Source organism: Hyposmocoma kahamanoa, unplaced genomic scaffold (assembly GCF_003589595.1).
Source record: "Hyposmocoma kahamanoa isolate Upper Pololo Valley unplaced genomic scaffold, ASM358959v1 116, whole genome shotgun sequence".
NCBI classification, from domain to species: domain Eukaryota; kingdom Metazoa; phylum Arthropoda; class Insecta; order Lepidoptera; family Cosmopterigidae; genus Hyposmocoma; species Hyposmocoma kahamanoa.
The window spans coordinates 5,271,507-5,283,583 of NW_020653391.1; the positions used below are offsets into that span (position 1 = coordinate 5,271,507).

Here is a 12,077-nt window from a genome sequence, read left to right on the forward strand (position 1 = left end):
AGTCGCGTGTTTGCATCGATACGAACGCAAATGTAGCTGATAAAAATCTCCGTGTAAGCACTCTAACCGTTATGTTGTGTTATGGAGAAGCGTGTCGCTTTCCACCAGGCTCACGACTTATTCGTCCCGTCACTTGACACCATAAAAATATATATATATTAAATATATATATTAAAAAATAAGTTTTTCATCACAGTATTCTCCTGCTATATTGAAATAATCTTTGTCAAATGCAGTACTTACTTGATATTTTTATACCAGCATCAAGGATTTTTTTTACGCACACAGTTTTTCTGAACGGCTTATTGCAATTTCGTATCGACTTTCGTGATGACTCCCTTAGTCTGGAAAAAATCAACCTTAAATGTAAAAAAAAACTTCTAAAAGATTCTATTTCTGAAAAAATAAACAAACTGAAATATGGAAAATGGATTGACTTTTACAGTTTTTGTACGAATTAATTTAGTCTAAGTTTATACGAGTTTCTTAATTATTTGTTACCTTTGTAAACTGATGGTTCTATACCCAATGCTCAACAAATATTTTATTTTTTATTTCTCATATAAAGTGTGACTCGACCTATCTCTACACCGAAATTCTACTCATCTCATTTCAATCATTATTAAAAGCTAAGTAAATTAACTTTAAAAAGTATATTTTTGCCAATAAAACTATTTTGTAAATGTGATTCTGTGTTTTATTAAACAATAAGGCTAGGTTCAGATCTACGCACACCTGTCGCGCGTCTACGCGCGTAGGCGTACCTACTTGCAGTAAACGATGACGCGCGGTCTTCTGAACAGGTACACTGTCAGTGCTTAAAATTCTAAACGCGCGGCGATGCGTGTTTGCAGCTGTGATGGGCGTATTAAAGTATTTCGTACTTATCAACGAGTGTATATAAAATGAATTAATTTCTAGACATTAAATGTTTGTCTGCCTGTTCGTTAAATGTGTGAAGAGCTAGTGGAGACCTAGAGGATGGAAGAAAAATAAAGGAAGTGGAAACCGGAGACGGCCATATCATTCCTTTTATAAACTGGCTATTCTTGGCAATCGTCTTCACAATGTCACAAATTAAGAAGCAACGTACACTATGTAAGCATCTAAAATATTATTTTCGTTAACCGACTTTATAAAAAAGGAGGCAGTTCTAAATTCGACTGTATTTTATTGTACGTATGTTACGCGACAATTTGTGAATCGATTTTCACGATTCTTTTTTTATTGGAAAGAGGATAGTATTGTAGTGTAGAGGGTTCCTATTGGTCCCATTTTCCGCCTCAAGTAAGGGGCTGCAGATTGAACTCTGAAGTAATAACATTTATAATAGCTGTAATAAAAATAATTTATTGTTTGTATTTTAACCGACTTCAGAAAAGGAGGAGGTTTTCAATTCGACTGTATTTTTTTGTGTAAGTATGTTGCATACAATTACTCCGGCCTTTGGTTTTTGATTATTATTTTTTTTTTTTTTGGAAAGAGCGTAGGGTATCATAGAACCCATTTAAATTTGAAGAAAATATTCCACCTCTAAGGGTGGCAAACTAGGGGATGAATCCGGTTTCGCGCACTTTTCCACCAACTTTTGTAACCAATTTCAATTAAACTTGGCAAACAGATGTAATTCCATGAACTTTTGAGGTCGATTTTTTATACTTATGTGTATATTAAAATCTTCTGATTTACGAAGCCGCTAAAAAAAGGTTATTTATTATTCGACTTCTGCGCATTTCATTGATCCAGTTAGCTCTCTCAGGTTGCGCCTACCTATGATATTCTTGTACGAGTATAAATGAAACCCTTGTTATGATTTATGTATAAAGCCATACACATGTGATGTAGTAGCCTGTAGCCATGTAGCCTTATTAGACCAAAGATGCGAATTCGTTACAGTAACCATTTTAAGTTACGTACGTGTTGCAAGGGACGATATTAGTAGAGGCGAAGCTGCAGAGTCCCAGAGTCGATTCCCGGGCCGGGAGAAATATTTGTATGGCCTATATATTATTATTTAGAGTTTGGGTGTAATTTATGGTTGTCTATGTGTATGTCCATGGCAACCGTGACACAGGGTTTCCCTAGTGCGGGTCTGTGTTGAGTGTTTGCGTTATTATTCTACAGAATATATCACGGAGATTGTGCGATGCAATTACATAATTTGATTGAGCCTTCCCCTTTCCATCATCGGGGGACTTGAGTTGGGGATTGGAGATTCACCCCTATATAGGGTTCACATCTAGGTCCTAGGATTCACACGAAGCGTTTCGCTGCCACATGAGTGGAATTGCTTACCTGCGGACTTGTTCCCCGAGCGTTATAACTTGGACCTTTTCAAGGCGAGAGTGAATAGGCATTATTTAGGCGTGCATGCTACATCGTCGACCTCACTTCCATAAGGTGAGATGGAGGTCAAATGCACACTTATTTTTTATAAAAAAAAAATGTTTATCGAGTTCTTAGGTTTTTGCGATTGTTACACATAGGAAATGAAACTATTTTTCCGGACTGAAATGGTTTGTTTGAAAAAAACAAATATACGCGATTTAAATCCGGAAAAATACTTTATTTTCCTAAAAATATGTTTATTTATTTTGTCAATGTAAACTAAATACCCACAGAATAGTTATTGCGTAATCAAATTATACATAATATAATATAAATAATACATAATTTTGCATTTCCGATTGCGTCGCAAAATAGCACTTGGATCAAATTTGCGTTTAAAAAGTGAGTGCTCATGTTAACTGCGCAATTTTATGAGAAAACAAATATTTTTGTACAGCTACATAATACATATATGACGCGCAGGTACACTATTGTTCGGGTATATAATATTGTATTTTTATTTGTACAAATGTTCAGCAATCGACCACTTAGTTGTGAACCCTGATAATTTTTGGAAGTGCACTGATAGATGAAAATCACCCTGCGGTAATCTACACCTCTAATAAGTTTTTTGACTTCATCGTTTATGACCTTAGGTAGGGTTTACACGCCTTTTCCACTAGTCCCTACCAGCTGTTCGCCTGGTGGAGACAAGTGGATTTTTTTTCCACTCAACCCTACCACACCATCACTGGTTGAGTGGAATTTCATACACGTGTGAAGTCAGAAAGTAATTAAGTTTTTAAGTACATAAGATCTTTTTAACTTATTTTTAAATACCTAGCACGAGTCGGTATCATAATGACTATATTTTCAAAATAGTGAAGCAGGTAACTACTTTGACATTTTGCAAACAAATTATTAATGCACCAAAACCTGCAAACTTCTAGCTACGCCTACCGGGGAAAACAGACTTGATTTTAATCTACTTACCTACTTATCCATCGATGATTACTTAACAGCTGTTAAGTGATTGTTTCCACTCATAAATTTAAGATAAAATTTAGTTAATTACTTCGAAGCTTACGTGTTAACCGGCCTGAACACCAAGCATATTATGTGCATTTAAAGATGATTTGTTCAACAATAGAAAGTAGGTATGTGGATTGATTCAATAATCTAAAAAGTATCATAGTTCATATTACACTGGTTATTTAGTTCTACTAATAAAACCAATCGCTTAATTCTTCATTTAACGATTAGCTCAAAAAATAAGCAGACATGTTGAAAATTATTCTAATTGTTTCCTTTATAGGAATTAGTAACGCCAAACTAAGTACAGCTCCAGATTTCATTTCTTTGGAAAGTACTAATTACGATATACCAAATGAATATATAGAAAAAATTCGTTATGAAATGAAACGTAACCGTGATGTTTTAGATAAAATATGGGTCGTTAATTTTGAAACTCTAGGCATTTGTGATATTAAACTGAGAAGGGGAACTCGCAATGAGGTTGAGGATTTTAATGAAAAAATTCAACCGACTATCAATCGGTAAGTTATTTTAATTTAAATTTATAACTTCATTACATAAAAAAGGTGCATGTAAACCTATAGGTTTTCGCACATTGTGCCGTCGTCGTCATTTACATAAGCCTAAGAATGGAGGTAACATAATATTTCTGCTGTACACATTACGGCGTTTAGTAGGTACTTATTGTACGATAAGTTATACTGGGTAAAGAACTCGCAATCACAGGCACAGAAGACTGCGCCAACTTAATTTATTGACCCTGGTCTGTATTTATTTTGTTTTTTGTTTCTTTTTCTCACAAAATTCCTTATCTTGTTTTTTTCGAAATTTCTTTTTTATTCTTTTTTTGGGAAAATTCGGGGAGCGTAATATTAGTAAATAAATATGGCTGATGGATCTTGGCAAGTGGATCTTCACCTCCGACATCAAAGTACGCCATCAGTCTTATGCCAATTCGGACCATTCGGACACATTTAGTTCCTTTAGGTCTTTGGCGACTTCATCCTTCCAATGATATCTTGTACGGCCCACTGGACGATTACCCCAGGTAGGTTGACCGAAGTACGCTCTTTTGGCAACTCGATCCTCTCCCATTCTTTCCACATGTCCTAGCCAACGAAATCGAGCAGATTTTGTTTCTCCCCTTTCTGATATTGGCCTGAACTGTATTGTACCTTTTATTATTACGAGTTCTTAAATAAATTTATTATTATTATTATTATGAGCAATCAACACATAAATCTACTTATCAATTATCAAACTATCATTTTATAAGATTACGAATACGCCGTACATCTTTTTTGGTCCTTCGAGCCGGACACAAAAATGCTCTGGTGTAATAAGGCCGCATCTGCTAAATGACGATTTTGCAGAAGAGAGGTATAGGTTCTAGAAACGAAATTACTCATATCTTTTATGCTAAATAAGACAGATTAAATTTCACACATACATAATTTATTACATGTAGCTATGATTTTCATGTGACGAAAACACTTTTAACATACGATCATATGTGGTTTTATTATACCAAGGGTACGAAACATGTTTCATTGTCTATATAATTATAGTTTTTGTTTTAGTTACGTAAGGCGTCACGGGAAACCAAAAACCAAAAAACAAGCGCCTTACAAAATCCAACACAAAATCGAGGATGAGTTCAAGTTGAAGGTGGAAGTCTTGAGAATGGTTAATAAATTTCTGTAAGTTACAAATGAATACTTATTTTGATATATAATTTATTATTTTAAGACCTTTAAAAAGTAAAAGTTGTTGTTTTTGTTGATTTCGCGCGATTGGGCTATGCGTAGTGTGAAAACAAATTACCAAAAAGTATCAAATCAAGTATATTACTCCAAAAATGTTAAACAAGATTAACTATTTTTCGTAAAAAAGTTTTCACAAAACTATTATTCTTACGCAGTTATTATTTCGAATAATGTCATTAGTGATGTAAATTATTGCTTTTTCACGCTGCACCGTCTTAATGCGTTTTTCGTATCTGCACCAGACTGCGATGTTTCTGCAAGTTGATGGACTATTTGTGATGAATGTTTGAGGTTTTGTGCTACATCGTTCTAATTTGTGGTTTTGTGAGAGTATGGATGAGTGTCTATCTTCTGTGAATTACTAATATCGTCTAGTTATGAATTTCATAGTAGGCTTTCACGATTGATAAATAAGAATTAGAAATGCATTTTTCGGATCTAAATATCTGTATTATAAATAATAAAACGTGTATATTAGATAAACATTTTTATTTAGGGCGCACTATAAGTTTCCGGAACGGGCCACTTATATAAACAATATTTAAAAAGTAATTCGGAACTCTTTGGCTGTAGAATACAGTGTTTCATCTAACTGTCACTTGTTTTTACATTGTGGCGGCATTTTAGAAAATGGTTGTCTACATCACCATGGATTTAACACGTGCAAATTTTCGTAGTATGATTTTCTACGACTTTAAGTGTAACTTAACAGCTCAGCGGAGCTTAGCTCGGCTTCAAACTGCTTTTGGCGATGAAGCTCCATGCAAGACGAATATTTATAGCTGGTTTGCAGAATTCAAACGCGGTCGTGTGAATCTCAGTGACGAATTTCGTGACGGCCGCCCGTCCACTGCTGTGAACAACAAAAACATCGTAGTTTTGCGCCGTATGATCAAAACAGACAGGCATGTGAAATGCCATGAGATTCGGGCACCTTTAGGCATAGGCATGAGTCAAATACAATCTATACTACACAAACATTTGGGTGTGAAAAAGCTGTCCCGGTGGATCCCAAACAATATGACTGAGACTCGAATAACGGATCGCGTCACTTGGTGCAATGCCATGCTTACCAGATTCAACGAAGGTTGCGAACAAATTTCGTGTGGGACATAGTAATAGGTGACGAAACATGGATTTATATTTACGATCCCAAAACAAAGCAGCAATCGAGCGTATGGGTCTTTCGAAATGAGCCGAAATCAATCAAAGTAGCGCGCGTGCAAAGTGCCTCTAAGCGGATGATTGCTGCTTTTTTTAATAAAACTGGACACGTGGCTCCTGTTGCTTTGGAGAATCGTTGTACCGTGAATAGTGATCGGTACACGACCATTTGTTTGCCGGAAGTTATTGTAAAACTGCGTAAAAATAACCGTAGACACCGTATCATCTTGTACCACGATAATACCAGTTCTCACACGGCCAGACATACAACTAAATTTTTATAGGTGAACAACGTTGACCTTATGAGCCATCCCGCGTACAGTCCCGACCTGGCACCTTGTGACTTTTATTTATTTCCAAAAATTAATAACCGGTTACGCGGTCAACGATTTTCATCACCTGAAGAAGCTGTCGAAGAGTATGAAAAATATGTTCCAGAGATTTTTACGGAGGAGTGGCATAAATGTTTTCAAAATTGGTTCATTCGTATGAAAAATGCATTAACGCTAACGGAGAATATTTTGAGAAACAATCAATTAATTTCTGACCATTTATAGAATTTTTTCTTATTCATTCCGGAAACTTATAGTGCGCTACACGTGTTAGTTATACGCAAATTAAACCCGAAAAGATATTTTACCTAATTACCACGCAACTTAAATAAAATTGTGTATAAACTCCAGCTTATCCCAGGGGTTTCTTAGAATTCGCACCCCTCATGGAAGAATAAAAATAATTAACGCGCAACATACTATATGTAAGTACCTCGATTACCACTGACATTTAGGTAATAGTTGTCCCAGAAGGAACAGAGATCGTTTAAAATAATTTACAGGAATTGTGGCCGGAAGAGTTCAGTGAGTACGAGAAAATCCGGGTATCTTGTAATAGTGCTCCGCATCAGGTGGGACAGAGGCTGCTCGTCCAAGTACCTATCGGAGATGGGCACATGGCTCTCAAATAAAAGTTGTCAAGGATCGTGGTCAGGTTCTACCAGAACCGAAAGTGTTCTGATATGACGAATTTAAGATGGCCGCCATACGATATACTATTCTGAATCTTTGATCGAATATTCTGAATTTAGTTATATTTGGAAATATTACTCTTTCCGATTCACTGATTGAAATAGAACGCATACTTCCCGACATGGTGAAAAGAGGTATTTATACCGTTGTACGCGGATAGGTTCCAAAGCAAAGGGAAAAATACGAGATGACCTGAATGTGGAAAATATAAACGAGTGATGAACGGTCTGCAAAAACTATAATATATGGAGGGAATGTTTGTGCACTTTTATGAGGTACACCCCGAGCAATTTCCGCCGGAAATAAAAAATGTTCGAAATTCAAATAAATAAGATGGCAGCCATACAAATTTCAAGGTCTTCTATAACGGAAACTATTAGAGATAGGTAGGAGGTGCTCGAAGGAATGGCATAGAGGGTAACAGTGGTCAACTGCCTGTGTCAAAAAAATTCAAGAAAATAGTATAACCCACATCCTCTACAATTCTTGTAACTCTATCGACTAATATTGTAGATAGTGTTACAAGAATTGGAGTCAAAGTCAAAGTCAAAGTCAAAGATTATTTATTCCATAGGTAAAATAAATTTACACTTGAAAACGTCACATTTAAGCTACTGCTCGTTCACTACGCTGACCTCCCTGAGAAGAACGAGCAAGAAACTCTAGGGATTGCTCTTTTCAAATAAACTTAAATGCCATGGAATACACTTTGAATCAAATTTGTGTGGATTGAGAGGATGTGGGTTATATTTTTGTGTATGTAATGGAGCAAAAACATGTTTGACGTAACTCCACTTATGCTATTTTTCCACGAGGGGTGCGAATTATGATCATTTTAATTAGTTAGTACCTTATCGTATATTTACAAATATGTCCTTTTATTACAGTTTGGCTAAACCTATCGATCCAAATCCCAAAATATCGAAGTTTGATGTTTTCCATAAAATTCCAACCGTGACAGTAAGTACAAGCATACTTAGACAGTTAAGCATAGTACTTTAAATAATGGTAATTTATCTGCGATTTTTTTATTTATATTACTATAACATATCGTCGCTTAGCAGACAATATCGCTCAAGTGGAAAATTGGCGATTTTTACTTTTGAACTTTACTCCAAATAAAACGTGAATATCGATACGAATTTTACAACCACCTCATGTACAATTATGTGTTAACCAAAAATAGAGCATTTATTACCAGTAATAGATAAGAAAATCTTGCATGTAGTGCAGTTTTTTATTCTCCTTTAAAATTACTCCGAATTACTTGAGTGGTGTTGTTTGCTAAGCGACGATATGCTATTATAAATTATAAAAAGTAATGCGTTCATAAGAAAAAATTATGAACGCATTGCTTACCTTTTTATAAGCCGTAGTAGCCTAATGGTTTGACCTTACTGCCTCTCAAGCAGAAGGTCGTAGGTTCGAATCCGGACTCGCACCTCTGAGTTTCGCGGAATTTATGTGCGAAATTTAATTTGAAATTTATCATGAGCTTTTCGGTGAAGGAAAACATCGTGATGAAACCTGCACGTTGAAGAAGGTTCACAATCCTCGGAAAACGTGTGAAGTCCCCAACCCACATTGGGCCGGCGTGGCGGACTATGGCCTAAACCCTCTTCTGAAAGAGATCCGTGCCCAGCAGTGGAATATATAAATGGGTTGATGATGAAGAAGTCAGTTATAATATAGTAGGTATGTGGTAATTAGTTACATGTGAGGTATTATAACTGCAACAAATAAAAAAAAGGAATTTAACATTATTATTTAACTGTATTATTAGGTAGACCGATTGAAGTTGTGGGGATCCAGAGGATGCGAGCAGCGCAAGACCGGTTATTGTAGCAATCTTTTTTCCCGAAGGCCTACCTAGGTCATAAATATACCCTTAAGGTTCGACGTAATAGGAAATTAGATACTTAATCTTATTTGCCGGCCTTCATGTGGTTATATTTCTTTGTTGTAGCTCTATTTCAAAGGACCATACACGAGCCTAGCGTTAAAACACGGCCTACACCAATGGCACTACTTCATTCCACCTCCATCGCCGTTCCCGGCCTGGTTTTACCAAGAACATACAAATATTATCAAGGAAGGACCTACAGTCTATGTTAAAGTACCGAAAACCGTTGAAATGCAGTTTTATAATGCACTTTTACATTTGTTACCTACTTTGTTCAGCATCCATGTTTAATTTAGACGGCATGATGCGGAATTTTTAAGAACTAATTTGTACTAGTAACAATTCAGGGACTTGAATCCATTGTCATGATATAATTTTTTTTTAGTTGTCTATGGTCCGCCGTGCAATGTACGACTGTGAATGTAGGTGCATTGTGTAACTATAAATCTTAGAGAATGGCAATCATAAATACATTCACAGCCAAGGAATGAGCCGTAATATTTCCAGTGTTACATTAAATGGATGTTTTATTTACTTTACATTATTATTCTTAAAATTATATATTAGTATAGTAGCAGTAGAGTTCCTTGCAAAAATTCGTCAAAGGAAGTATTGCCACCATATTCTATTTCTGCCAGGCAGTAATAATATGAAAGAACGGAGATAAGACGAAAGTTAAGGACGCTTTGAAATTAGAAACTTGCAGTCGCGCGTTTGTGGCGCTTCTAAATAATGTATGAAAATTGGTAGTGGCGCGGCTGCAGCGCCTCAGACGCACCGCTGCAGCGCCTCTGTAAGACTTTAGGGAGTGCAGGGAATGTGGCTTACCTACTTAATACATCGTTTGAAAAAATCTATTGGGTTATTAAAATATTATTCTTAAATAAAACGATAATAAAACTTAACTTTTTTTTATTGTATAATCACATGAGAATACATAATGTGTTTCTGTGGCATTAGCTGCAAAAAGGTACCAAATAAAAGTTGTCTTTTTTTAAATTTTTCTGTCAATTTTGCCTTTACACATTTTGCCGAAGTAACCATATTGCGACTATTATTAATACACTTTTCGTCAAAAAATGCCACACTAAGTATCGCTTTTAAACAATAAACTTAATGATTATGAATAAACCATATTTTAAGTTTATACCTACCTGTTACAAGTGAAATATTAAATTTTATTTAACGTTAAGCTATAGATATGTTATTTTTTTAGAAGTTTATCAGCAGCGAATTTTTTTAATTTATATTTCACCGTATATTTTTAAATTGTATGAAAGATACTGAAAATAATTATGTTCTATTCTAGTAAGTATTGAATATAATTCTAAAAACAAAAAAAAATACGAACCTCTAGCAATAAATGAAGTAAAGTAAACCTTTAAAGTTATATTTAGACATAAAAATTACTAAACTTCTAAACATCACACTGTCAATTGTTCTATTCCAAATTTGATTAATATAAATGACAGATTGTGGGTTGAGGAACCTGTAGGCTGCCATCAGAGGATAATTTTTGAAACGCTTTATTGAGCTGCTTCCCTCTTCTCATTTGTATATTCTGCTTTAATTTCATAAGTATTATTTGTCTATGTTACATTGTGTTTATTTCGATAGCAATCTCATAATTTAAAAAAAGACTGTCACCTCCTGGCCGCCTGGTATTGTTCAATATTTTTTCGCATACAATATTGGTATAAATTATTCTAAATGCAAGATCTATAAAAATAACCTTTACCATCATTGACTTACAATTATATGGACGTCGGGTCCGCGCTAAAAAGTGTCCGAACTTATAGGGCGTTAAAATCGTATACAGAGCGAAGCAAGCAAAATTAGACAGTACTGCGATGACATTACAATTTAAATTTAACGTTTTAGCTTTTTCATATTCCTTTACATGTCACTACGTTTAAATAGATTGACTTGGGACATTTTTTACGTGGTTTTTGTATTAGACCCGTCGTCCATTTATTTGTAAGTCAATGTTTACCACACACAATTTTATGAAAAAAAATTTCGAGTTCAAGATTTTTTCAAACAAAATAAATATATTTATTGAATGGTCGTTCATTTATGTTTTTATTTTTTTAAATGAGTTTAAAGAAATTAAAGGGTGACATTAAAGCAGCATTTCATTTTCCGATCATTTATTTAAACATCTATGTCACTATTGGTGCCTAAGATGTAAGGAAGAGCTTCCCATAAGAAGCATCTAAGGCTATTTAGTGCAAGTCAATGTGGAAATGGTCCCTTTACACAAGAACGGATTTTTCTTTTGTTTGTTACTTCTTATAGAGATTCTTCATAATTTATTTACTAAAATATCATCCTGTATTTAAAGAAAAAACTGCCCAAGTTAATATGGTAACCAATAACAAATCAGTCGTTCAAAATTGTAATAAGTTATATTAATCGTAATTTGGCATAAATATCTAATCACATTTTCATGACTGATTAATTTGATAAGCCTTCTTTTGGACTAGGCTTATTTAAGTTACAGTAGGATATATATTATATACCTATATCTACTATCAGTTCGCAGTTAAAGATACCTTATTGTCGCTGAGTTACATATTTATGAACTATGTTGTTGATACACATATATTTGAATATCGACGGAAGGTACCTTTACGTGTAGATTAACACATATTGACTCCGTGCAATCGTACAGTCAAGAGCAAAAATATTTATTTACAAAATGAACATTCATATTATTATAGTGAATGTCACACATGAAACCAAACACTGGTTGTAACTAAAAAATGATGGAATACAGAAAACACGATTTGAACTACTTGTTTTATTATTGTATTCTGGTTTATAAGTGGATCTTTCTCGTTTATAGAGAATTAT

At 34.7% G+C, this 12,077-nt stretch overlaps 1 protein-coding gene across 1 annotated transcript; it reads left to right on the top strand.

The window, feature by feature from the left end:
• The first annotated feature begins 3,659 nt into the window (after positions 1 to 3,659).
• Positions 3,660 to 10,594, top strand: LOC113239816. The gene is made up of 4 exons (XM_026476957.1): positions 3,660 to 3,884; positions 4,944 to 5,063; positions 8,206 to 8,278; positions 9,285 to 10,594. The coding sequence occupies exons 1-4, from the start codon at positions 3,745 to 3,747 to the stop codon at positions 9,510 to 9,512; spliced, it is 561 nt and encodes a 186-aa protein (XP_026332742.1). The 5' UTR covers positions 3,660 to 3,744; the 3' UTR covers positions 9,513 to 10,594.
• The last annotated feature ends 1,483 nt before the right edge of the window (positions 10,595 to 12,077 follow it).